Source organism: Melopsittacus undulatus, chromosome Z, assembly GCF_012275295.1.
Source record: "Melopsittacus undulatus isolate bMelUnd1 chromosome Z, bMelUnd1.mat.Z, whole genome shotgun sequence".
Lineage (NCBI taxonomy): Eukaryota > Metazoa > Chordata > Aves > Psittaciformes > Psittaculidae > Melopsittacus > Melopsittacus undulatus.
In genome coordinates, this window is record NC_047557.1 from 26,393,589 (window position 1) to 26,418,156 (window position 24,568).

The 24,568-nt window shown below is 39.2% G+C and overlaps 1 protein-coding gene across 2 annotated transcripts in view; it reads left to right on the forward strand.

Annotated features, from left to right (window-relative positions):
* Positions 1-23,827, forward strand: part of FAM169A (family with sequence similarity 169 member A) — a 44,116-nt gene extending 20,289 nt beyond the window's left edge. Inside the window, exons 4-13 of one of the 2 annotated variants that reach the window (XM_034073055.1) lie at positions 4,185-4,270; positions 7,052-7,223; positions 9,627-9,806; positions 11,612-11,740; positions 11,975-12,084; positions 15,064-15,118; positions 15,476-15,605; positions 17,610-17,775; positions 18,676-18,879; positions 19,381-23,827. In XM_034073055.1, coding sequence (XP_033928946.1) covers positions 4,185-4,270; positions 7,052-7,223; positions 9,627-9,806; positions 11,612-11,740; positions 11,975-12,084; positions 15,064-15,118; positions 15,476-15,605; positions 17,610-17,775; positions 18,676-18,879; positions 19,381-19,914 — 1,766 coding nt within the window. In that variant the 3' untranslated portion in view covers positions 19,915-23,827. The remainder of the gene's footprint in view (positions 1-4,184; positions 4,271-7,051; positions 7,224-9,626; positions 9,807-11,611; positions 11,741-11,974; positions 12,085-15,063; positions 15,119-15,475; positions 15,606-17,609; positions 17,776-18,675; positions 18,880-19,380) is intronic. The other variant, XM_034073056.1, reaches the window with a different exon arrangement.
* The last annotated feature ends 741 nt before the right edge of the window (positions 23,828-24,568 follow it).

Sequence of the window (24,568 nt, forward strand, 5' to 3'; positions counted from 1 at the left end):
GCCCTCCTGCTGCACTTCCTTCTAGTCGGGATGCAACACTCCTGAGCTTGTAGCAGGTGATCCTTGAATATTAACCAAGTGTCTTGGGCCCCCTTACCCTCTAGGGCTATATCCCATATAACCTTGCTAAGCAGGTTCCTGAAGAGGCCAAAGTCTGCTCTCTTGAAGTGCAGGACAGTGAGCTTACTGCACACTCTTCTCACTGTTTTGAGGACCTCGAATTCGACCATCTTGTGATCAGTATGTAGGAAAGCAGTACGGTGCTTGCCTGAATTCTAGTACAAAATGTATCTCTTTGTCTTTTTGTGTACATTTCATGTCTCCAAAAGGAATTTATTAAGCACTCATAAAATCTGTTAATTGTCTCATATATTTAGGGGCTCTTTATTAGCTGTTGATCAGCATGAAGTACAAAATTGTTTAGCATTAGGCCATAACATAGCTTTAGCTAAGGGGGTCTGCTCCAGGCCATCCAATCAGGAAGACTGAGTGGGTGAGGCCCTCTAGACAGGTAGCCTCATGTTCACAGGCCGTGGTCCTCCTGAGGGACTTCAACCACCCTGACATTCTGCTGGCTGGTCAACACAGCAGGGCATAAGCAGTCCAGGATGTTCCTGAAATGTGTTGACAATAATTTCTTTCTACAAATGTTAGAAGAACCAATGAGGAGAGAGACTATGCTGGGTCTTGCCCTCACCAACAGGGAGGGCCTGGTGGAGAATGTGAAGGTCAATGGCAGCTTTGGCTGCAGTGACCATGAAATGCTGGAGTTTGAGATCCTTAGGGTGGTGAGGAGTGTGCACAGCAAGCTCACTACCCTGAACTTCAGGAGAGCTGCCTTTGGCCTCTTCAGGGATCTGCTTGGTGGAGTGCCATGGGATAAAGCCCAGGAGGGAAGAGGAGTCCAAGCAAGGACCACCTCTTCCAAGCTCAGGAGCAATACATCCCAACAAAGAGGAAATCTGGCAGAAACATGAGGAGGCCTGTGTGGATGAATGAGGAGCTCCTGAACAAACTCCAGCGTAAAAAGGAGGCCTACAGATAGTAGAAGCAACGGCAGTTAGCCTGGGAGGAATATAGAGAAATAGCCAGGGATTAGGTTAGGAAAGCTAAATACCTGATAGAATTAAATCTGACCAGGGACATCAATCAAGGGGCAACAAGAAAAATTTATATAGGTACATTGTAGATAAAAGGAAGGAAAATTTTTAGGAAAAATTTCTTCACTTAGGAAAAATTTCTTCCTGGGAGAGTTATCAGGTACTGGAATAGGCTTCCCAGGGGAGTGGTGGAATGTTTGTCCCTGGAGGTGTTCAAAAACTGTATATGAGGCCCTCAATAATATGGTTTAGTGGTGGCCTAGACAGTCCTGTGGTAATGGTTGAACTTGATGATCTTAAAGGTATTTTTCCAATCTAGTTGGTTCTGTGAAAAAGGAAAATGTGGGCCCCCTCTGGAAGGAAATGAGAGACATGGTTAGCTGAAATGTGGAGAAGGTTGAAGTACTCAGTAGTTTTTGCCTTGGTGTGCCAGTCTTTGCTGGCACACTGACCATGTTGCAGAAGGCAAAGGCAGGGACTGGGCAAATGAAGAACTGCCTACTGTAGGAGTGTAGACACAGGAGTCACAGACAACGCAGAGATGACCAATATGATCAAACGATTGCCAAGTATATTCAGATACAGTGCTCCTTTTATACCCTTACACCCTTATGTAACAGCCTTGGATACTGAGCTCTAATTGGTTAGTCTAGAGGTTACTATCGTTTACAAAGCTAATGTTTATAACTTGTTATAATTGCAATTAAATACCTTACTCTAAAAATACAGTGGGAAACTACAACCTTGGCAGAGATCATTCTCTGCACGTTTTCAGTGGAAAATTACAGAGGCCTAACAAGACAACTGACCTTGCTTATGCCTGCCAAGAATCTTCTTACTTTACAGTAACAAGGCTCAGGGTATAGGGCTTGCTCACTACGTGGCCTTGGCTCTTTAAGAATTCCCACATAGGAGAAGATCAGGTTCAAGATCATTTCAAGAACCTGAAAGTGCACAAGTCCATGAAAGTCCATGGGACCTCTTGAGATGCATTTGCAGGTCCTGAGGGAGTTGGGAGCTGAAGTTGCCAGAATATTATCTGTCATATTTGAGAAACTGGCAGTCTGAAGTTCCTGCTGACTGTAAAAGGGGAAATATAACCCCTAATCTTTAAAAAGGGAAAAAAGGGAGACCCAGGGAGCTATAGACTGTTCAGTCTCTCCTCGATTGGCAAGATCATGGAGCACATCCTCCTGGAAACTATGCTAAGGCACATGAACAATAAGCAGATGATTGGTGATGGTCAGTGTGGCTTCACTAAGGGCAAATTATGCTGGCAAATCTGGTGGCCTCCTATGATGGGGCCACAGTATTGGTGAATAAGGGAAGAGAGGCTGAGGGTCATCTACCTGGATGTGCAACACTGTCCCAGCACAACATCCTTGTCTCTAAGTTGGAGAGGCATGGTTTTGACAGATGGACCACCCAGTGGATAAGGAATTGGCTGAATGTCACACTCAAGAGAATTGTGATGAATGATTCAATGTCCAAGTGGAGATGATCAGTGACAAGTGTTGTTACTCGGGTTGGTGTTGGGACTGGCACTGTTCAGCATCTTTGTTGGCAACATGGACAGTGGGATTGAGTGCCCTCAGCAAGTCTGTCGACAACACTAAGCTGTGTGGTGTGGTCAACATGCTGGAGGGAAGGGATGGGATCCAGAGGGTCCTTGATGTTCTTGAGAGGTGGGGCCAGTCAAACCTCATGAAGTTCAACAAAGGCCAGTGCAGGGTCCTGCATCTGGTTTGGGGCAATCCCAAGCACAAATACAGGCTGGGTTGAGAGCAGCCCTGAGCAGAAGGACTTGGGAGTGCTGGTTGACAAAAAGCTCAACATGACCCGGCAGTGTGTGCTTGCAGCCCAGAAAGCCAATGTGTGCTGGGCTGCAGCAAATGGAGCATGACCAGCAGGTCAAAAAAGGTGATTCTTCCCGTGTACTCTGCTGTTGTGAGACCCCACCTGCAGTGCTGCATCCAGCTCTGGGGACCCAACACAAAGAGGGACATGTACATGCTTGAGTGAGTCCAGAGGAGGGCCATGAAGATTACCAGAGAGCTGGAGCACATCTGCTATGGAGACAGGCTGAGAGAACTGGGTTTGTTACACTTGGAGAAGAGAAGACTCCAGGGAGACCTTAGAGAAGTTTCCAGTACCTAAAGGCAGCCTAGAAGAAATGTGGAGAGGGACTTTTTACAAGGGCATGTAGGGTTGGGACAAGGGGGAATGGCTTTAAACTGAAAGAAAGTAGATCTGAGACACTAGCACAGGTTGCCCAGAGGAGCTGTGACTGTCCTATCCCTTGAAGTGTTCAAGGCAAGGTTGGTTGGGGCCTTGAGCAACTTGGTCTAGTGGAGGTGTCCCTGCCTGTGGCAGGAAGGTTGGAACTAGATGATCTTTCAGGTTTCTTCCAACCCAAAGCATTCTATAATTCTATGACATCTCATGGTTTTTGGGTTTGTTTTTTTTTTTTTTTTTAATTTTGTTTTGGTTTTTTTTTTCCCCTTTCTCCCTTCCCTTCCAGTTCTTTATGTTTCTTTTCCATTTAATGCTTTGTGCAAATTCTTCATGATTGCTAATCACAAAGCCAGCAGCCTTTTTACATTCATCTGGCTCGCTAAAACTTACACAGTTTCAATAATAATATCTGTTAGCAACCCAAAACTAAAATACATGTGTGAATGATACTCCTCTTGGCAGTCTAAGTTCTATTCTAAGGATGTGCCAGAGCAGTCATGAAGGATAGTTCCCTTGTCTGAAAAACAGGATTTTGTATGTCATACTGCAAAAATCTGTGTTTGGTTTTATTGTTCTCAGTTTTCAAATGAGTTTTGGACTGGGAAGTATTGCATATGGGGGGTATGTATAACAACATTTGTTGTGTTAGGGTAGTAAGAGCTGCATTAATATAGTGTCAGCTAGAAGTTAGTTATTGTATACTTCATGGTTACTGAATGGTTACTGAACAATACTGTAGTAATGCCTGGTTACTACAGTGTTATTCCTAATTGTTTAGCAGCATTAATGAGTATTTCTCTTAGTATGGTAAGAGTCACTAACTTTTTATTTCCCATTGTTTCTTTCAAGCTGTAGCCCTGTATCTTGCTGACAAGTGGTGGTCAGTTGATGACATTGTGAGAACATCTGTCTCTGCTAGACAGGGACTTCATCAGGTAAAGTGCTCCAGCATGAACCTCATAATTATTCTTACCTTTCAAGGTAGTGAAAAGTAATGGCAAATAGCTAGTGTGTGGGAGATTACATATTTTCATTTCATTTAGAAATGAGTTGGCTGTCTGTATTCAAAAGCAAGGTCAGTGGGAATAGGAGAACGGTAGTAGGGGAAAGGAGCTTGGGTGTGAAGATAGTCTCTAAAGCAGAAGTGATTCTTATACAGTAAATTCATATGTAGGCTATTTAGATGTTAATGATAAAGAGGGTTTTGTTCCTTACATTTTAGAACACTGTATACGTGATTGTATTGAAATGTCTTAGGGTGGTATGCTGTACAATAGTAGTACCTGTTGGCCTAAACAGGAGACTAGTAAGCTAAAAATATTGTTGGGAATGTAGCTGATAGAGGCAAGCTGGAGCTAGTGTCTTGCAGTGGCAATATATGAGGTTTGTAAAAGTAAGTTCCCTGGTATCTGCTTTATTGCTCATCATTGACCTTTGTTACCATTACTGACACCTATGTAGCATGGAGTTTTGAGGGTTTTGTTTGTTATTTGTTTTTTTTTCTGAAACTGGAAATCTGCATTTTTCCAAGAGTGTAATTTGTATCTGCTCGTGGAATCTGGGCACTTGTCTGAATCTGGACACTTGTCTGATTTCTGTATTTTTTAATTTAGTCTAGAGGTTTTGACAGCCTTGTTTTCCATGTGCTTCTTAATGGTAGGATGGTGATTAAATCAGGAAAGCCGAATCTTTTACAGGTAGGGTAGCTAAGACTGTGGGCATTGGGAAGAAAGCATGGTTCCTCCATTCTTCCTTCACAGTGGTGAACTTAAATTTCATGTGTAAGAGGAACCCTGCAGGACAGAGAAAAGGATACTGAGTTCCTTATTTCATACCTCAAACTTGTAACTACCTTTTCCACTGTAGCATGTACTTTTGTCTGCCACTCTGTTGGCAGTGATTGAGTGTGCAAAGTCCTGCTATGCCATGGGGCTCATCCTGCTTTGTGGGACTCTAGTTAATTGCTAGCCTGGGAAGTCTAAGTCTAGTGTACTGCTTTTGTGTTTGGTGAATGTTTGTTAAATCAAAAAATGTTTTTGCATTGAAATCAGAACATTCCCCCCACCATCACACTCCCAGTACTTCTCTCAGCTTTACCCATTGATTTACATGAGGATCAGCACAGCCAAGTCAGATATGGTGATGTACTCTCTGAACCCTTCCCAATAACCAATGGTGTGAAACAAGGTTGCATTCTTGCACCAACTGTACTCACAATCTTCTTCAGCATGATGCTCCAAAGGGCTACGGTAGACTTTGACGAATAAAACGGCATTTATACTCAATATTGTACCAATGAGAGCCTGATCAATCTAAGGCAACTGAAGGCCCACACTAAGACCCTAAATCATCTTGCCCATGAACTGCTTTTTGCTGATGATGCTGCCCTTATTGCCCACCCAGAAGCAGCTCTGCAGCACTTAATATCTTGCTTTGTGGAGGCATCTGAGCTATTTTTGCTGGAAGTCAGCTTGAAGAAGACAGTAGTTCTCTACCACCCTGCACCACAAGGTTATCATCATCCCTACGTTATCATTGGCAAGTCAGAGCTTAAATCAGTTCAGCAGTTCAGCTGTCTGGGAAGCATTATTTCCTTGGATGCCACGATTGACAAAGAGATAGACAACAGAATAGCAAAGGCATATAGAGCCTTTGGAAAACTCCATAAAAGAGTCTGGTGTAATAAATACCTGAAGAAAAGTACAAAGATTAGTGTCTACAGAGACATTGTACTGTCTACTGTTTTATATGGGTCTGAATCATGGATTACCTACTGCCATCACCTCAGACTCCTCAAATGCTTTCATCAGCGCTGCCTCCGTACAATTTAAACATCCATTGGACTATGTGTCAAATGCTACTGTCCTTAAACAGGCAGAGGTAACCAGTATCAAGGCCATATTGCTGAAATCACAGCTCTGCTGGGCAGGGCACATCTCTAGGGTGAAGGATCTCTGCCTCCCTAAGACTGTGTTTTATGGTGAGCTCTCCACCGGTTGCCTCAAGAGAAGTGCCCCAAAGAAGAGATAAGGACTCCCTGAAACAATACCTTAGCCTTGGCCGTATTGACTACCACCAGTGGTCCACCTTGGCCTCCAATTGGGAGACTTGGAGACACACCATACATAACACTGTTGTCTCCTTTTAGAACACATGCAGAACTAGTCTTGAGGAGAAAAGACAATGTAGAAACAATTGTGCCTTGTCTGTACCACCCAAGGAGACCTTCTGCTGTGCTTTTTGCAACTGGATTTGCCTATCCCACATTGGCCTTTTTAGTCATCAGTGCGCTTGTAGTAAGTGTGGGTAAAACCCTTCCCAAATCTTCGTTCCAGAATTCAAGCCATCATGATGATGATGGTTGTGTTTGGTGAATGTTTCTTAAATCAAAATTTTTTTTTGCGTTGAAGTCAGAACATTCCCCCCACCATCACACTCCCAGCACTTCTCTCAGCTTTACCCATTGTCTTAGGACTGATGTTGAAGTTGTGAAATATCCTCTGTCTGTGGTAGTCCTTTTACTTGACCTGTTACTGTGGCTTCCAAGCATCTCTGTGCTTTTAAACAAACCACAGAGGTTCATCCTGCTTTAGCACTTACAGCTTTTCTTGACTCCATCTGCAACAGTACTAGGTGGAAGCTTTGAAAAATAGGGTCCTTGATATGTGAGTGTTAACTAATCTGACTACTCTTCTATACGTTCTCTGTTTGCTTAGGTTAAGTCTGTAGGAGAGAGGATTGTTCTCTATGTTTTGAATCGAATTATCTATCGGACGCAAGAAATGGGAAGAAATGAGACCCCGTTTCTCTGTCATCGTAGCAATGAATATGCTAAGATCATGTGGAAAGGAGGAGAGGCTATTGGGTTCTATTCTGTTAAACCTACAGGTAAAATGGTTGAGTATTGTGGGATTTGAAGGGGCTAAAGGGGAGGAGATAGCTTCTTTGGAGAATATTGTGTTTAGTGACTTCATAAGCTTTGCAGGCCTAATGGATTGGTGTTTTCCTGAAATCATAAGCAGTCAGACAAACATCAAAATTTTGATCTTAAAATTTCTAGTTTAAATGCTTGCATGCTTAAGCAATCTTCATATTATAAAAAATAAAGCTGTAGAAATTAGGGATTAGGTAGATCAGAAAGCTTTTTTTTTTTGTCTTTCTGTAGAACAGTTGCTTGCAGTTGGCTTGGGCTGTGCTTGGTGTTTTGTTTTTTGGATGGTTTTTTTTTTTTTGATCTAGCTCCAGATTGCAGAGATTTTTTTCGTAGTAGCTGGTGCAGTGCTGTGTTTTGGCTTTAGTCTGAGAATATGCTGAATGCTGGTAACACACAGATGTTTTAGTTGTTACACTGATTGATCATTCAGTCTCTTGTCCTCTGCCAGTGAGGAGGGTATTCCATACCATAGAGCATCCTGCTCAGTACATAAACTGGGGGGATGTGACAGGGAGGTCCCGACAGCTGTTGGGGTCAGGCTGGGTACCAGCCAGCGGGTGATGAGCAATTGTATTGTGCATCACTTGTCTGCCTTAGGTTTTATTTCTCCCTCTCTTTTGGTTCTCTCTCTTTTCATTACTAGTATATTATTATTTATTTTATTGCAATTATTAAATTGTTCTTATCTCAAACCAGCGTTTTTACTGTTTTTCCCATTCTTCTCCCCATCCCAACACGACATGGGGTGATGTTAGCAAGCAGCTGCATGATACTTAATTGCTGGCTGGGGTTAAACATGACACATTACCACTTAAACATTTTATAGCATGACAGCATAGAAAATTTGCTCACAGGCATAATTTTCAGCTACACCTGGTGATAATAAGAAGAGATTCTCTTTCCTTCCACCCATGCATTCATTCAGAGATTACAATTGAACTGGCATATTTCTATTATTAATGTTACAGACTTCCTATTGTTTTTCTTCTTTTCTAAAACGTTGTGGTTTCCCTTCAGTTGTTTTGGAATTTGTGTTTTTCATTTTGTGGTGGGTGAAATTTAGCATTTGGATAAGCTGTTTAGCACATTAACAGCAGTTTGAAGAATAATAGTATTTGGATCAAGAAGAAATAATCTGTTTGGGGTTTTTTTTTGTTTCACCACTAGAGGGCATTAACTAATTCAGGATTAATGATGGTACTAGAGGGTCGCTGGAGACTTCCCCTTCCTAACATAAGTACATGCCTTTGCAAACTTTAAAAATAAAATAGTAAATTGTCTCCATCACTGACCCATTCTGGTCTACCAGTCCAGATAGGAACACAACCAGCTAATACATTCTGATTGTCTTCTCATTTGTTACATGTCTCACAATGCCCTCTCATTTGCTTGTCCTGAGTTAGCAAATACTGAAGATTAATTTTCAAGGCATTGTCAGTTTTTCACCCTTGTTTGATAGTGTACTCTGTTCTGCAAATGAGTAGTCTACATGGAGAAAGACAGCTCTGAAAACAGATGGTTAAGAAAGAGTCGTGGAGCTTGACTGGTATCCCAAAGGGTGCCCAAGGAATGTAACCACTTTGCCCACATTATTCTTGCTTGAAAAATGCAGATAAGTGTGTCCATTGGTCCCAAAAGTACAAAGTTGCAAAGACTAACTATGTTGTATAGACAACTGTATGCTTCTCTTTGGCCTTGTTAGAGGAAAGGGCAAATGAGGTCCTGAAAATGGATTGAATAGTTTATGGGCTATCTTACTGGTGTTATGTGTCATTCCTTTGTCACCACTGAGTCCATAGCTACTCTTTGAATCCTCTGATACTGAAGTGCCTTGGTCTTACGACAGTCTGTTTCATCTTTTTTAATTATGGATAATGTGTTGTTTATGGGAGAATTTCAATGTAGTGTTCTAGGATTTTATTTAAAAAATTATAATTACTGTTTCAGTCTTTAATGATTTGTCTTGATCTACATAAATGTACAATTCAATAATTTTGTCTCATTTTCCCTCTTCTGCCTGTCAGCTTCATTTTTGTTAATTTCCCTATGAAATTATGTAGTTAGATTTACAAAGTGAGCCTTTCCCCTGCTATTCTTTTCTGGTACTACAGACTTTTTCTAGCATATTAATCTATTGATGTATCATGGCAAAACTATGAAGCTTGCCCAAAGAACCAGTAAATGGCTGATAGCAATTACTTATTTTTAAGGCAAGATATAGATTTTTATCATTTTATATGACTAACAATTATATAGTTTGGTATAATTTTTATAAATTATGGAAGTCTGTATTTGAATATGCAAAAATCTGTGCTGCAGCATGCCAATGGATATTTTTCACCCTCTTGTTATTTCAGGAAGTATTTGTAACTCTCATTGTGGTAAGTATTATAAGCTGCCAGTGCTAGACACAGCATTTGTAAGACTCAGACATCGTGAGAGAGATTCTGGGCTAATCATTTTGGAAGACTTTGTGGGTTCCTTCAATGAAAAATGTCTTGGCCTACGATACCCACTGTCATCCTTCATGTACACAGGCAAGCTCTTTAACTTACACTTCTGATCTCTGTGCTTTCTTTACATGTCCAAATGAGCACTGTCATTCAAGTTCCATGTTTGTGGCTTCATCCTTTTTCTGTATTAAATGTTCTGCTCACTTAATTCATGTTTTCTCAGAATTTTGTGGTTAAATGTACATACTAGGCTATGTTTTAACTTGGGTATAAGAAGGTACAGTTCTAATTTACAAGGGAAACACAGCTTTTCCATTAGCGACCCAAGAGGGCTGTGTCACCTAGGAAATGATACACAGTTCTGGAAACAGTGTCAGCTGGGACTGTGTTCAGGCAAGGAGCATGATTCTTTGTCCGGTTTCTCAAGGCTAGTCCTATCCTCAGGCCATCTGCCAGTCTTCCTTCTGTGAACATTTTCATCTGACTGCCTTAACCACTGGAAATTTTCTACTTTTTCAAGTACTGCTGTCTGTTGTCAGATCTGACTAGGCCTGTTAAACCAGCAAACAAACTGTACTTGTCCACTGAGATTATGCATCACTGCAGAGTTGAGTGAAAAATTGTCCAGTGTTCAGCAGTAGCAGTAATTTTTCTCTTTCTTAGTAGCTGCTGCAATGCTGTGGTTTTGATTTTCAACCTGGGAACAACACTGGTAACACCGATGTTTAGTTGTTCATAAGTAATGTGTACTCTGACCAAGGACTTTCTGAGCCTCATGTTCTGCCAGGGAGGACAGGGAGCTGGGAGGAAGCACAGACAGGACACCTGACTCAAACTAGCCAAAGGGATATTCCATACCACAGCACATCATGCCCGGTATAGAAATGGTGGGGAGTTACCTGGAAGGCCCAGATGGCTGCCTGGGTTGGGCTGGGTATCGGTCAGTGGGTGGTGAGCAATTGTGATTTGCATCACTTGTGTTTATTGCTTTCTTTTTCTTTACCCCTTTTAGTTTTATATTCTCTCCCCTTGTTATTTCCCTTATTATTGGTGGTAGCAGTAGTAGTTTTGTGTTATACCTTAGTCATTGGACTGTTTTTATTTCAACCCATGGGATTTACATTCATTTGATTCTCTTCCCCATCCCTCCAGGAGCCAGGAGTGGTAGGGAAGAAGTGGGGGGAATGAGTGAGCAGCAGCATGGTTCTGAGTTACTGGATGGCCTTAAACCACGACAAAAATGGTAGTTTTCATGGTAGCTGCTACAGAAAAATGTTAAAGCAAGCCTCTCCATGTGTATGTTTAGTATGTGTATTTGAGAGATAAAAGATGGAGGGACAGCACTAAAGAAAAAAATTCCATCAGTCAACAGTGAGTAGGTGATAAACCATACAGTTAAGAACATGCATACATTCCTAAAGAATGCTTTTCATGAGTGCCTATAATAATATGGGGTGACAAAAATCACTTGACTTACCTGCCAAAGAGCTCCATTCCATTCTTGGCTGGGTCTTGTGGTTGGCATGGGCAGTGACCAGTAAAGTTGTAAAACTCTGAAGTGGATGCTTGGAGAATAGGCATTTCTGTCTGGAGTTTAGGATAGTAATAGAAAGTGTTTAAACCTGAAGAAAGGATTTACTGAGAACGATGAGTAGGGTAAAACAATATTATGTTTATTTCATCAAATCACAATAGTTTGGGTTGGAAGGGACCTTCAAAGATCATCTAATCAAACCCCTGACTTTAGACCCCCCTGTTTTGCTGAACAGTTCTTCCTGTGTTGGCTTATGTATATGATGGAAGACTGCAAATTGTTTCAGATAAACTTTTAAAACTGAAGTACAGTCAAGTATATATATAATAGAGTGGGTTTTCTTATATTTGTTTAGCTTGTAAGCAGTATCTTGAGAAGTACCCTTCGGATGAAAGCCTTCTTTATGAAGTGAACGGACCAGGATATTGGTTCCAGAGAACATGTGTTGCAGCAGTAGTGCAAAGGGAAAGGCTCCAATTTGAAGGTATGGATGCTTTGATTTGTTTTCTGGCAAATGTTTCTGAGAAATGTTGCAAATGTTGAACAAACACTACAAGAACAACAGTGAATTCTGTGAAAGCTGCCCATGGAAACTAGCAGAAAGATTTTTTTTTTTTTTTATGTCCTGAGGTCTGTTACATTGTATCTGCAATGGTTAATTGATCTGTAAAGGTACTATAATTTTCTGTTTCCCATTTCCTCTTTCAAATCTCGACAGCAGAGGCTTCACAGACAGAAAAGAGTTGCCAAGCAAAGAGTCATTTTCTGGAGTCTGCAGCAGTGTCTGAAGCAGGTGGACAGAAGACTGAGCTACAAACGCAGTTAAGTGTAGGTACACAGACTATTACTTTGTTTTTTCTTTGATTACATTATCACTAAAAACCAGAGAAATGCTTTTGTTTGCTTCTAATTGGTTCAAGTACATGCTACATATAAAATAAAAAATGCTTTTGTTACCTTTTTTTTGGTGGGTGTTATGCTTCCCATTGATTTAACACTGATGGGGCTAAAAATACTGGGTTGGTGTTTTTTGGGGGGGTTTGGATTTGTGTTTTGTTTTTTTGTTTAGTTTTGTTTGGTTTTTCCCCCAGCATTTCCAATTACGTGGTGTCCCCATGAATGCAGAAGGTCTGTACCACAACTGTCAGGGTCTATAATTTGAACTGTTTGCTAGCAGATAAGAGAAGGGAAAGTACTTCAACTGGCTCTGAGATTTAACTGTCTAGAAAGGCTATTGGAACAGTAGTCATTCTCAAGAGTAGAGAGGATGAAGAAAAGTGTTCATAAAAGTGCATATTTGCATCACATTTCAATACAATAGAAAGTGTTTGGTTGGAATTCAGAGTGAAATATTGTCCATATAGGAGGAATACAGCTTTCTTTCTATGTATTATTATTTTTTTATTTCTACTTACTTGAAATATCAGTCAGATTTCAGTTACAGATGGATATGTGGTCATGAATATGTCTGTATCTTTTTAATATTATGAAGCTGTTCCTCTAACTCGTGTTCTGAGGCAACACGGAATTTGCTTGTGAATAATTTGTGTTTCTTTAAAACTGTCTGTAGTACTGACATGAGTATGCTCCGATGGAAGTCAGTCTTTAATTAAAAATAGGAAATAATGGCTGTATCAATATTCCCAGCTAATTGATATCTAAACTTCAGATTTTAAATGTAAATCCAATGTCACTTTTCCTAGTTGAGAAAATTAGTATTTCCCAAAGCAAAACTGACAGCAAAGTAATGGTGGTTTTAGTCTCTCTAAATGACCAGAAGAAACAACTCTGTTGTCCATCTTTTGTAACTGTGTCTTGATCATCATTACTGACTTCTTGATTTGGATTCCAATCATTGGATTGGCAAAATGATCTAAAGCATGTTGTGGTTTAAGCCCAGCTGGTAACTCGGCACCATGCAGCCACTCACTCACCCCCTCTTCCCCTCCACCCTGGGTGGGATGGTAAGGAGAATTGAAGGAATGTAAAACCCACGGGTTGAGGTAAGTACAGTTTTAATAACCAAAGTACGATATAATCCTAACAATGATAAGGGGAATAACAAAGTGAGAAAATACAAGCCTAAAAGAGGAAAGGAGGAAAAAAAGCCCAAATAAACACAAATGATGCATGATACAATTACTAACCAGCCACTGACCTGAGCAGCAATCTGCCCTTCTGTGTAGCTCCCCCATTTATATACTGGGCATGATGTGCTGTGGTATGGAATACCCCTTTGGCTAGTTTGGGTCAGGTGTCCTGTCTCTGCTTTCTCCCGGCTTCTTGTGCTGCCCCTCCTCACTGGCAGAACATGAGAGACTGAAAAGTCCTTGATCAGGGTAAGCACTGCTTAACAAGAGCTGAAACATTGGTGTGTTATCAGCATTCTTCGTGGACTAAAGCCAAAACACAGCACTGCACCAGCTGCTGAGAAATAAATTAATGCTATCCCCGCCAAAGCCAGGACAAACGTGCATGTTTTGGGTGTAGATAACATTGACATACTTGGAAAAGATAGAGGAACAGTAGTTCTTAGAAGTTTTGTTGCTGTGAGTTAGGAGCTCTAGCCCTGTCTCTGCCTTCTTCCAGAAGAGAAAGAAGGTAGATTCCAAAGTGCTTCAACTCCTTATAGTTTGGTAGAATTGCTAACAGCTCTCTTGATGGCATCTGCACTGTCTACCAGCAGTTCTGCAATGCTTTGAAAACTGTTGGACCACCAAACAAAAAATACCCCACCTTCTTATGCACCAGGAAAATATATTTTCCAACTTTCATTTTCACTCTTTACTTAGTGCTTCTTATTTTATGTGTTTTGATGCTAGAATAACTTGTCATTAGTCTACAAATTCTTATGTATTTAAAACCCACTTGAAACTATTTCGAGCAGCAGAATGTAGATATGGCTGCTTCCTGCTGGCCTGCTTGGGTGGTACTAGAAGTGAGGCTGGAAGTGCAGCAGCATTATGGGTGCTGATTGTTGCCAGTTCTAGACAACTTCCAGCAGCTGAGAGCCATGTGCGTATCTTTATGTAAATGTGTAAAGCTTGTATTCACTTCAGAGTATGAAGTGCTTGACCTCTGAGTCCTCAGCTACTTCAGGAAAAAAATAGAAGTATTGGGATGGTGGGGGAGAACAAGAGGCAAAAGAGCTCTAGGGAGAGGGAACTCTGAAATAGTGTCTTGTGCTGACTGTGCATATAACCTGCAGTACTGCTGATCCACTCAGTTCTGTGGGTTATTTTTCTGTTTGGTTAGTTGTGGTTTTGGTTTTGCTGTTTGTTCTTTATTTATATATGAGCTGCTGTATTCTTTTGCATGCCACAGTAAAAATAAGACTAAAAAATAGAATACAAATGTAAAAACTAAACTTTCCCACTATATTTTGTCAAATACTGTAGTGTATGCCCTTGCATTTATACTGAAAGGGGAAACAAAAAAGACTTCTAGCATTTAATTATGTGTTTAACCTGCTATAAATAGAATGATTAGGAAAAAATGTTTGCTATCATTGTTTATAATGGCATGTTACTTTGGATTCTTGCCTTCTGTGTTGAGGCCAGAAGTAAAATGCAGAAAAAATAATCATTCTTGTAATAAAAATAATTAAAAAAAATAAAAATCTCTTGAGATAAAATAAGTACATGTAATTACTTTAAATTACGAATGATTGTAGCTGCTCTTCCATAGGATCTTTACTACAAAATAGTGCTTTAGAAATATGCAACCACAGATATGGAGATGAAAATATTTCAATTGGTTCAGAAAGTTTTGGAGTAACATTAGTTGTTTTTTTTTGTGTCTTCACAGGCTGAATCTCAGAAAGGTAAAGAATCAACAGATGTCCATGCAGGCACATCTGAAGGTAAAAATAACCTTGATTATCAGTATTGTGATTACTGTGGTTTAATAGATTAGCAGGCTCTTTTACTGCTTTTAATCTCCACATAATCATCTGCAAAATGTATAAAAACATACCTTCCTCCAGGGTTCTAGGGTTCAACTCAAACCTTTCAGAGGACTTTAGATAAAATTGTCTTGAGTCTTGGTAAAGATACTACACATGTGTATTCAGAAAAGTACCACAATGAAATGCTGTTCTACTTTGTGCTCAGCTTTAATGAAGTACTAGGGGGAAGAATTATATGCAGATCTTAGATTTCATTTGTTCACTGGCATTTATTTTGGTGTTTTTATTGTTTTGTTTTGTTTTCTTCCTAAGACCCTAACATAGCTCCCGCTTCCATGCGGACACGAAGCAGTCATTTAAAATGTCCCAGGATAGGAAGGATGAGACAAGAATCTGGAACTTCCCAAGGAAACGAGGAAAATACTTTTGTGTCAGAAAGCAGGTAGAGAAGCCTGTATTTTACTGATTTCTTACTTTGTTGCTTGGGCCATCATAAACTACATCAGTGTCTCACAGTGGACTACTTAACATTTCTCCTTTCTTATTACCGTCCTTGCTTGATTTTAAAATAACTAAAAATAAAGCGTGATGTGGGAAAGACAATTGAGATACTACCTGAAGAGTGATTGTACCAAACTGTGTGTCTCTGAAAGCTCAGCAGATACTGGAAAAATAAGAAAACAGTGAAGGTTGAGGGTGCTCTGTTAGAACTTACTCTGCATGAAGATAAAAACATCTGTATGCGTGCAGCTTAGTTTCTTGTGATAATATAACTGAACAGGTATCCACAGTGCTATGTGTTTTATCTTTGGAAATATGTCCAACTGTTTAGTCTGGGAGCTGGTTACTGCTTGTCACTTAGTAACAAAAGTTATAGGAAGCCACCTGTCTTCAAAGTATACCTCTTTTACACAAATTCTGATTTTGAAACCATCCTATCCAAACTTACATGAGGGTAGTGGGGAAGTCATCTCCAGTTATCCTGTGCAATATGGTCAGCTGGGGATCTTAAGAATCGTACTGATTGCTTGCAACAATTCATACAAGGCAGGGCCAGAAGTACTAATTTGTGTGTCTTCCAGAAAGCAGAAGTGTGACTATTGTAAATAAATTACTGCTTCTTTCCTGTGTGAGTGTATACTCTTCATAGACATATACTGTTATCCTCACTGCGTGTGTGTCTCTCTGCCTTTGTGGTTCACTTCAAAAAAAAAAGACCTCAACCCTAAAAGCTTTTTTTAAAGAACTGAAGACAATCTGATTATTTTCTAGGGTATCTCTCAAACTTGTTCACTTAGGCTTCTTCAGCTAAAAGCAGTTGTGGGTTTGGATGGGTTTTTTTGTGTGATTGTCTTCAGCTAGATACAGCCTAATTTTTGTGTTTAAATTTCTCTGTGGAACTGCAAGGATCCTGCTGTCCTACACTTGTCAGTGTGCTGCCCAAAGCTGATTCAGACAGGCCAAATGGCATCATTTTGATACTGCCACAGGTTGAAAAATCCTTTGTCCTATTACTACTATATTGCTAGTTGATATTTGAGATTGTTTATTTGTTGTTAAATGTCAGTATTTCGGGACTTGCAGAATGAAGCCAATGAGGTGCCCCAGCTCCTTTGCCTAAGATGTGTAACATTGTGTTTATGAGCAGATCTAAGGGAAATCCTGATGGCAACAAGGCAGGATATCAGCTTGGTTCTCCTTTCATGCATGTTAGCAAATACAGCAGGGTTTTATGTCAGGGACTTTCTCCTGTGAAGTGCCTTCATCTCAAGATAGACGTCTGGGATAAAACCCTCCAATACTGCCTTTACCATGAAAAGGCAAAGTGGCCTCCTGCAAGTCTATTGCTTGTACGTAATACTAAGAATCTAAGTTTTATGTTGAGATAGTATTATTACCTATCACGTACATCAGAGCTTCATCTTCAGCTATTCGCTAATTCAGTTTCTGGCTTGTTAAATCTTCAGACATGATGTATTTATTGCTGTAAATCATTTTCTGGTCATGGTCTTTGTAATATTCAATGATTATACAAACATATTTGCTTTTACAACTCCATAATTTTTAAACTCTTTCTACAGTGGGGGTGGGAGAAGTTGCATTCTTTCTCACCCCTTTGTGGCTTCCAAATATGCAGTGGATTACTGCTAGAAAGCAGTATCTTAAAATAACAAACAAATTTCTGACTTTTGTCTTATTTGCAGACATGAGATAGATGTCTTCATTTTTTAATTGCCAAAGCAATATTTTCCTCATTGCTGGTTTTTTTTTTCCCCTAATGAGTTAGTCATTTTTAGATGCATTTAGTTTTCTGGACTCTTATTTCGAATGGCAAGCATGTGATACAGCATTTCATCATTCGTCATGAAAGAATTTCCCTGCTGAAATCACTAAAATTATGTATTAATCTAAAAGATTAAAGGCTGTATCTTAATACGTGCTGCAGGCTGGAACCTCCTGCCCACACATCTGAAAGCTCTGAAGGTTTAGTAGAAGTATCTGAGGAGAATACTGTTGAGAAGAATGAGGAAAAGACTGATGAAAATAAGGGCCAGTCTTTATCAGAAGCGGAACTGCATGTATCAAACCCTGAGAAGCAGAGTGAGGAGGAGGTGAGCTTGGATGTCATAGTGATAGCAAATAAGTTTGCAATACAGCTGCAGTTTCTGTTAAATATGGTCCTTGCTGCCTTGATCCATATGACTGTCAACTCCTTGATTTTCATATCCATGTTATGTTGAGAAAGATAGCTGAGAAACTGAGGCTAATGTGGAATTAGTTTTAAGGAATATTCCATTATATTTACTTTGAAAAATAGAGCTCATAGGGTCCTCATGAGGTGAATTTCTACCTTGTCTACCAATGTAATTTCTTAATTGATTTTCCTGCTTGCATATTCCAGAGTACTGGAGTAAGGTCAAGATCTGATCCAGTATTTCTGATTTATTTAAAAAAAAAAGTCTTTAAAAGAGCCAGTAGCTGGTACTGTTGGCTCTTCTTACTTATTCACATAGAGCTTGCCTCCTTTGCTGTTTAAATGCAACTTTTATCTGCACCTTGTTAACAGCTTGAATTTAAATCTAAGTACCCTTTGTGCCTAGTGATGCCTCTAGGGCATGTTCTTTCTGATTGATGAGAAAATGAATCTTGCACTATATTGGGTTCAAGGAATGACTGCAGTAGGTATGCTTGTGGGATGCTTAAAAACTCCTTGGCTTGGCTTCTAATGCTGTAAACTATGGTTAGAAATTTAGTGCAGGTAACAACACCAGGTTAATGAGCTGGTTACATTAGCTAGTCTGCTCTAAGCTCTGCCTTCTTTGTACACATGTCTAGGTATCTGAGCTATCTGCTTCTCACATTAAGCTACAAATTTAGGTCACAGATACACCCACTAGTGTTGAACAGTGGCTGACCATAATCTTGACATAGGAATGTGGGGGTGGGGTTGTGTTTTTTGTGGGTATTTTTTGTTGTTGTTTTTGTTTTGTTGTTTGGTTTTTTTTTTTTAGGAAACTGTATCAGAGCCTCTAAATGGTGAAATAACAGAAGACACTCATAAGACCTCTACTGTGTTTGAAGAGGAAACAGCAAATGAAGTTCAAAGTAGTGAATCAAAATTGCAGTCTGAAAGTCAAGAAGAACCCTTAGTGCTGTTTGTTCCATTAATCCTTGAGTCTTCAGCAAAACCTTCAGAAGACACTATATCAGAGAAGGTGAGAGAATTGAATCAAAATGTGAAGTCATTTTTCTTTCAGAGTAGTCCCCACCATCATATGAAATTCTTGGAAAAAAGTAATTATTAGACCAGATTATATGAATCTTTGAACAGAATAGACTAACATTTCAGTTTTGATATGCAGAAGTGGGTCAAATATGCATGTGATACCAAAAAGATACCAAATGCTCCAGTGTCCCTTGACAGTAATGAAACAGCTTTCTCACTAAAATATTAGTTAGATATGAGTGAAAAGCCACATACTTTGTCTAGTAATTCCACCCTGAAGCGTGCAAGCAATTAATGGTAAAATACCCTTCTAGAAACAGATTTTATTGGGTTTTGCTTATAGTGCAAAAGCAAATTATTATATACTACCAAAATGATAATTGTATATGTCCAAAATAAAAACTGTCTTTCCACCCATACCCTGGGATTAATTTCAGGATGTTTTTATTGTACCTGAATAATCTTTTGAATAATTTGAATCTGAAAATAGGGAACAACTGTGGGTGATTCAGAAATGCTGACTGAAGAAAGTACATTGAAAGAGGAGAACACTGAAGAACAGCAAGAACCTGAAAAGGCTGCCACTGAAAATGCAGCTGCTTCAGCATCAAAGGAAGAGCCCTCTGACAACGGCCTGCCCAACTCCATGGTAACTGAAGCAGTAGAAGAGTCTGTTTCTGAAAATGTCTCTCTCAAAACAGCTTCCTCATTGGAAGATCAAAGTGAGGAAGGAGAGCACAACTCACAGGAGCCCCCTGTTGCCCTGAATCAGAGTTCTTTGGTAATGGTTGAACTTGATGGGGCTTCTTTTCAGCAGCCTTCTGGACAGGAAGCAAAGAACCAGTTGGAAGAGCAGTCGGAAGAGACTGTTGAGCAGATGGAACAGTACACACAGACAGAGCGGGCTGCTGACAGCAGCTCTGAGGAAGCAGAAATTGAGGTACCTGTTGTAGATCGGAGAAGCTTGCGAAGAAAGGTGAAAAGCTACAAAGGTCCACCCAAGAAAAAAGGAAAGTCAGTTTAGAAACGGAGTACTGATTGTCATCTATTTATAAGAAGGTTGTTGTTTTGTGTAAGACATTAGGGCTTAACTAAACCATATGGGACATGTTTAAAATTCTGGGTCGGACTTCTTTGGGGATTCATCAACTTTCATGAAGTTTTCTTGAATTTTTAAATACAGACACTGAGCTTCAGATTATGGAAGTAAACAGCCTGTCTCCTCCTTTTGTAAAGGATACATGCTGAATACAGTTGTGCTAGCAAAAGGAACAATTGGCTTATTTGAGGTGGTAGTTGTGGAAGAAAAATGCAGCCTGAAATCCTGGCCCTGTTGAGGTTCCCTAAATTCCATGAGGCCAGAGATCACTCTAGCATTTATTATGTTTAAGTAACTGTTTTCTGCTCTGGGGGGGAAAGCAGAAAAAGAAAATCCTTCCTTGCTGCTTGTTCCCTCCCATAGACTTTCTCACATGAGATTGAAAGAAAGAAATATTCTATAAATCTAGGTCTCAAAATACACTAGAAGGTAAAACTCAGTAGATAAAAACAACATAAGCAGCATGCGTCTTTTGTGAGAATTGTTTGAAATAGCTGTGTCGGTAGAAAGTCGGTCAGCAGTGTCTGCCATGGTGCACTCTGATAATGAGTTTTTTTCACTTGGGGATTTAGAGATGCCTACACAGTAAATTACTGGTAGCTTCCAAAGCAAGTATCTGGGTAAGTCTAAGGCTTTTCTCAGAGTGTATGGAGTATAGGCTCCAGTACGTACATTACCTTACTATTTGCATGTGTTGAGTGGATACTTGAATACTGGTTACATTACAGGAAGAGTATGACAACTTTTGATCTCATTTTTGTCTGAATGGGAGCAGTGCTTTGTTTTCCAAATAGTTGGCTCGTCCTGTGGGGTAACTATTAAAATATTGTCTGCCAAGTGTGACTTCTGTGAACACTGGCATATCAGGTGGTTGTGACATTCATTGGTATGAATATTGGTGTTCTAGCAAATGCTGACTTGCCACACCTCTATGCCTTTAGGAGTTAGCAGAAGATTGATTCTGAATACTTCTGATTCTCACTTCCTTTTTCTAACTTGGGTGTAATTCCTGGAATGGTAGCTTTTCAGTTCACAGCTTTCCTTAAAAGCAACATCCAAACTTTGCTGTAAACAAACAGAAATGTAAACAGGCTTTTCCTGCATGTTCCCCTTGAGAGATTCTCCTTGCAAGCCATGTATTTAACTTAATTTGGCACACCTAGAGTAAGTTTAGTACTTAGATGGCAAAGTTTTTCTTTCAATAGAGGAAGCTCCTTTTGTTTCCTGTTCAGAGAACAGGAAATCACACCACTATTTGTCCTTCTATTAGGGTTTTCTAAGAGGGGTGAACTAGTCACCCCCAGTGTCTCAAAACCAGAGGTATCTAGAAATTGCTGTTCAGGACTTATGAGTACAGGGTTCACTTGAATAGTTGCAATGCTGTCTTAACTGTTATTCTTCTAAATCTAATCTAAGAATCTGGTTTTGGTTTTTATGCTTATACAGTTTAACTGTATTTATAAAATATTTTAACTGTATAAGATAGATTCATACTATTTCTTTCAGCTGATGAAGTACTGTGCCCCTTTTTAATCTGGTAAGAGCAGCTTGTAGGGATAAAAAGTGTTTAAAAAAACCCAACATGTAAACTGTATATTCAGGGGGTGCATGAGTTAAATCTGGGTTTCTTTAACTATTGCATGTAGCTCTAACTTCCTATCAATGTATGTACAGGTATTCCTTATGAAGCCAATGACTGATAAATGGTCAAGATCCTTCACGACTGTAAACATATTCAAGTGAACCTTAATTATTTCTAAAATTAATCCAGCATTTTCTATAAAACATGTAAGACAAAAGTTCTGTTGTATGGCTTTTCTTTTACTGCTAAGATGTATTACATTAAGAAAAAACCAACACAAAGAAACAACAAAAAACCCACAAACAAACATAAAACCAAAAACTAAACAGAAGGTGGCTAGAAAACAAATCCATTGCATTGTGAACAATTTGTCAGTTTTGAGGACTGGTGGCTTAAAGTGTAGTTTTATACTGTGCATTGTGACTTATCGTCAATTTTTAGAGCAAACTTCACTAAAGATTGATCTGCCAGATACTTCAGTTACAAATGTATCCACTTTCAGAAAGTTAAGGATTCTTTTGTTTATGAAAAGTGAGTCCTAGTTATTTCAATTACTCCTAGGTAACTTGATACATATATTTATTGCTTGTATTCTCTGAGGTTGGAAAACTGTTCATGAGAAGGCAATGTCACTCACCTGGCTCTTACTTTTCACAGCTAAGTTGGAGCCCATTTCAGTTACCTTTCTTTGCAGCTTGAATACACAAATATTATAACAGGATCATTAGGTTAGGTCAGTCTTGGTTTCTATTAGGAGCAATCAGCTTTCTGATCACATTTCAGTGAGCCAGTTTTAAATACTGAACTTAAATTCACATATCCAGGTATACTCTTTGGTTAGATATCTCTGTAGACCTGGGGTACATGAAACAGTAGCTGATGGCCAGACTGTCACATATGGAATGTAGGCAGTTGGGTGTAATTAGCAATTTCAGTAACTAGTATAGTCTTGAAAACTGGACATTGTTCTAACGTAGTTGCAATCATACTTTGAATTAAAGGGTACACTTTATAACAACTTCTTTGGCATCAATCATACAGTAAATACAGTAGCAAAATCAAAACACTGACTTTAAATAACAGTTTTTATTGCTGTATTGATTGTCTCATTGGAACAGTAGTTCAGTAGTCTATAATTTGTTCCATTTATACAAGGGAACATACCTGACCACCGTACTGACTGAGGCACGTTACCTAGGGGAAAAAGCGGTTTTTAGGCTTGGACGATTTCTTTCTTTGATCCGTTAACTCTCTTGCTACCATCAAACTCACAGAATTTAAGATCTTACTGCACCAGCAACCAGTGATTATAACATCAATTTTATACAAGTTTATACACACTGTGGAACTAGATGTGTACAGTGAAAGCAAGGAGGATTATTTTTGAGCTTTATTTAGCCTAGGAAGAGAGTTTAAAGAATATTAATTTGTGACTTCAGCCTTGAACTTAAGTGGTAAATGGTCTGGATTTGAATCCAAGAGTTTTTTCAAATGTCTGTCTTTTACTGCTTATTAACGGGATTTGCTTTTCTTCTCTTGTTACTATCTTTTGGTCTGTTTTCATTTCATGTAGGGTTCTTTGCTGTTCTCATGTTTCTTAGCCCTTTATGTGAAAGTGTATACATCTTATTTTAAAAGTACTTAAGTAATTTGAAATTATGTGTGATCTTTGTTTTGCTCTTTATACAACATCATTTGCAGAAGTCAGTAATCAAGTTGATCATGTAACATGTCATGAATGCTACTTAGTTAAACATAGCAACAGATAGGGTCCAAGTTGCAGCTTTTCTGCTTTAAGTGATCATTATGAAACTTTCCAAAAGGATACACTTCCAAGTGGTGGTAGAAGTTTTCTAAACTAGTGATATGATGTTTATGATTCTTAAGAAAGCTGTATTACTATTCTGGAGTATTGTACTGAAGTCTTGTTACTGTCAGATTTTCCTTTTCTTTAGTACTGTCTTGGCAGCTTTTGAAATGTTTTGAAGTAGTAATTAAACTTATATTTTGTGATTACTTTTTGCTTGGTTTATAGTATGAGTCTTTTCTGCTATACAGGAGGCATGTTTTGAAGTGGTTGTTTTCTTAGAATGGCCATGATTTTGCAATCTGCCTGCTACCAAGGAGCTTTAAAAGCTCAAGAGATTAATTGTAATGTATTCTATCAATTAAAACAATTCCCTGTACCTAGTTAGCTTATGGATCAGACTTTGTTTTTTGTTTGTTCTTTTTTTTAATAAAAGCTGTAGAATAGGCTTTTCTGAATTTTACAGTGTATGTTCTGCTGTTTATACCAGCCATAAGATGACATAAACAGCAGTTGTTAAGGTAGTTTGCTGTATACAAGTCAACTAGAAATACTGTTAATGCACTCACACAGGGTGGTAGCTTAAAATGTAAGTGCAACAATGTTTATTCAGCTAACATGTTGCATATTTATAGTACGAATGTAGTAACCTTCTTGAGACAGCTGTACAAAATGAAAGCATTCTGTTCATGTTACTTGTTAATGTGCAGTAAAGGCTAAAGTAACAAGAACTTCAGTGGAGGCTTATGTTTTGACAAATGCCCTCTCTCCAAGCAAATGACTTACTGGCTTGCAACCCTCTTTTAGTTTCAAATCTCTTGTCACTACAAAGAAATAAAAATCATAGCAAGTTATTAAGTGTAGACTAGGGTAATGTGTTAAACTAACAAAATCACCTGTTAAGAGGAGAAGGTGGTGAGGTATTGCTAAAGTACTGCCTCTATCATAATAGAAGAAAGCTAGTTCAAAAGCACCTAGTTTGACTTACTGGCCAGAGTTTGAAATTTGAAACATTATCTGAGATTTGAAACATCATCAAGATGATTAGGAGACTGGAGTATGTGTCATACAGGAGGCTGACGCTGCAATTGTTCAGGCTGGCGACAAGAAAGCTTGGGACGATTGATCTTCGTATGTGAATACCAGGTGTGGGAGAGGGGGTGGTGGGAAGTATAAAGAAGGTGGACCAA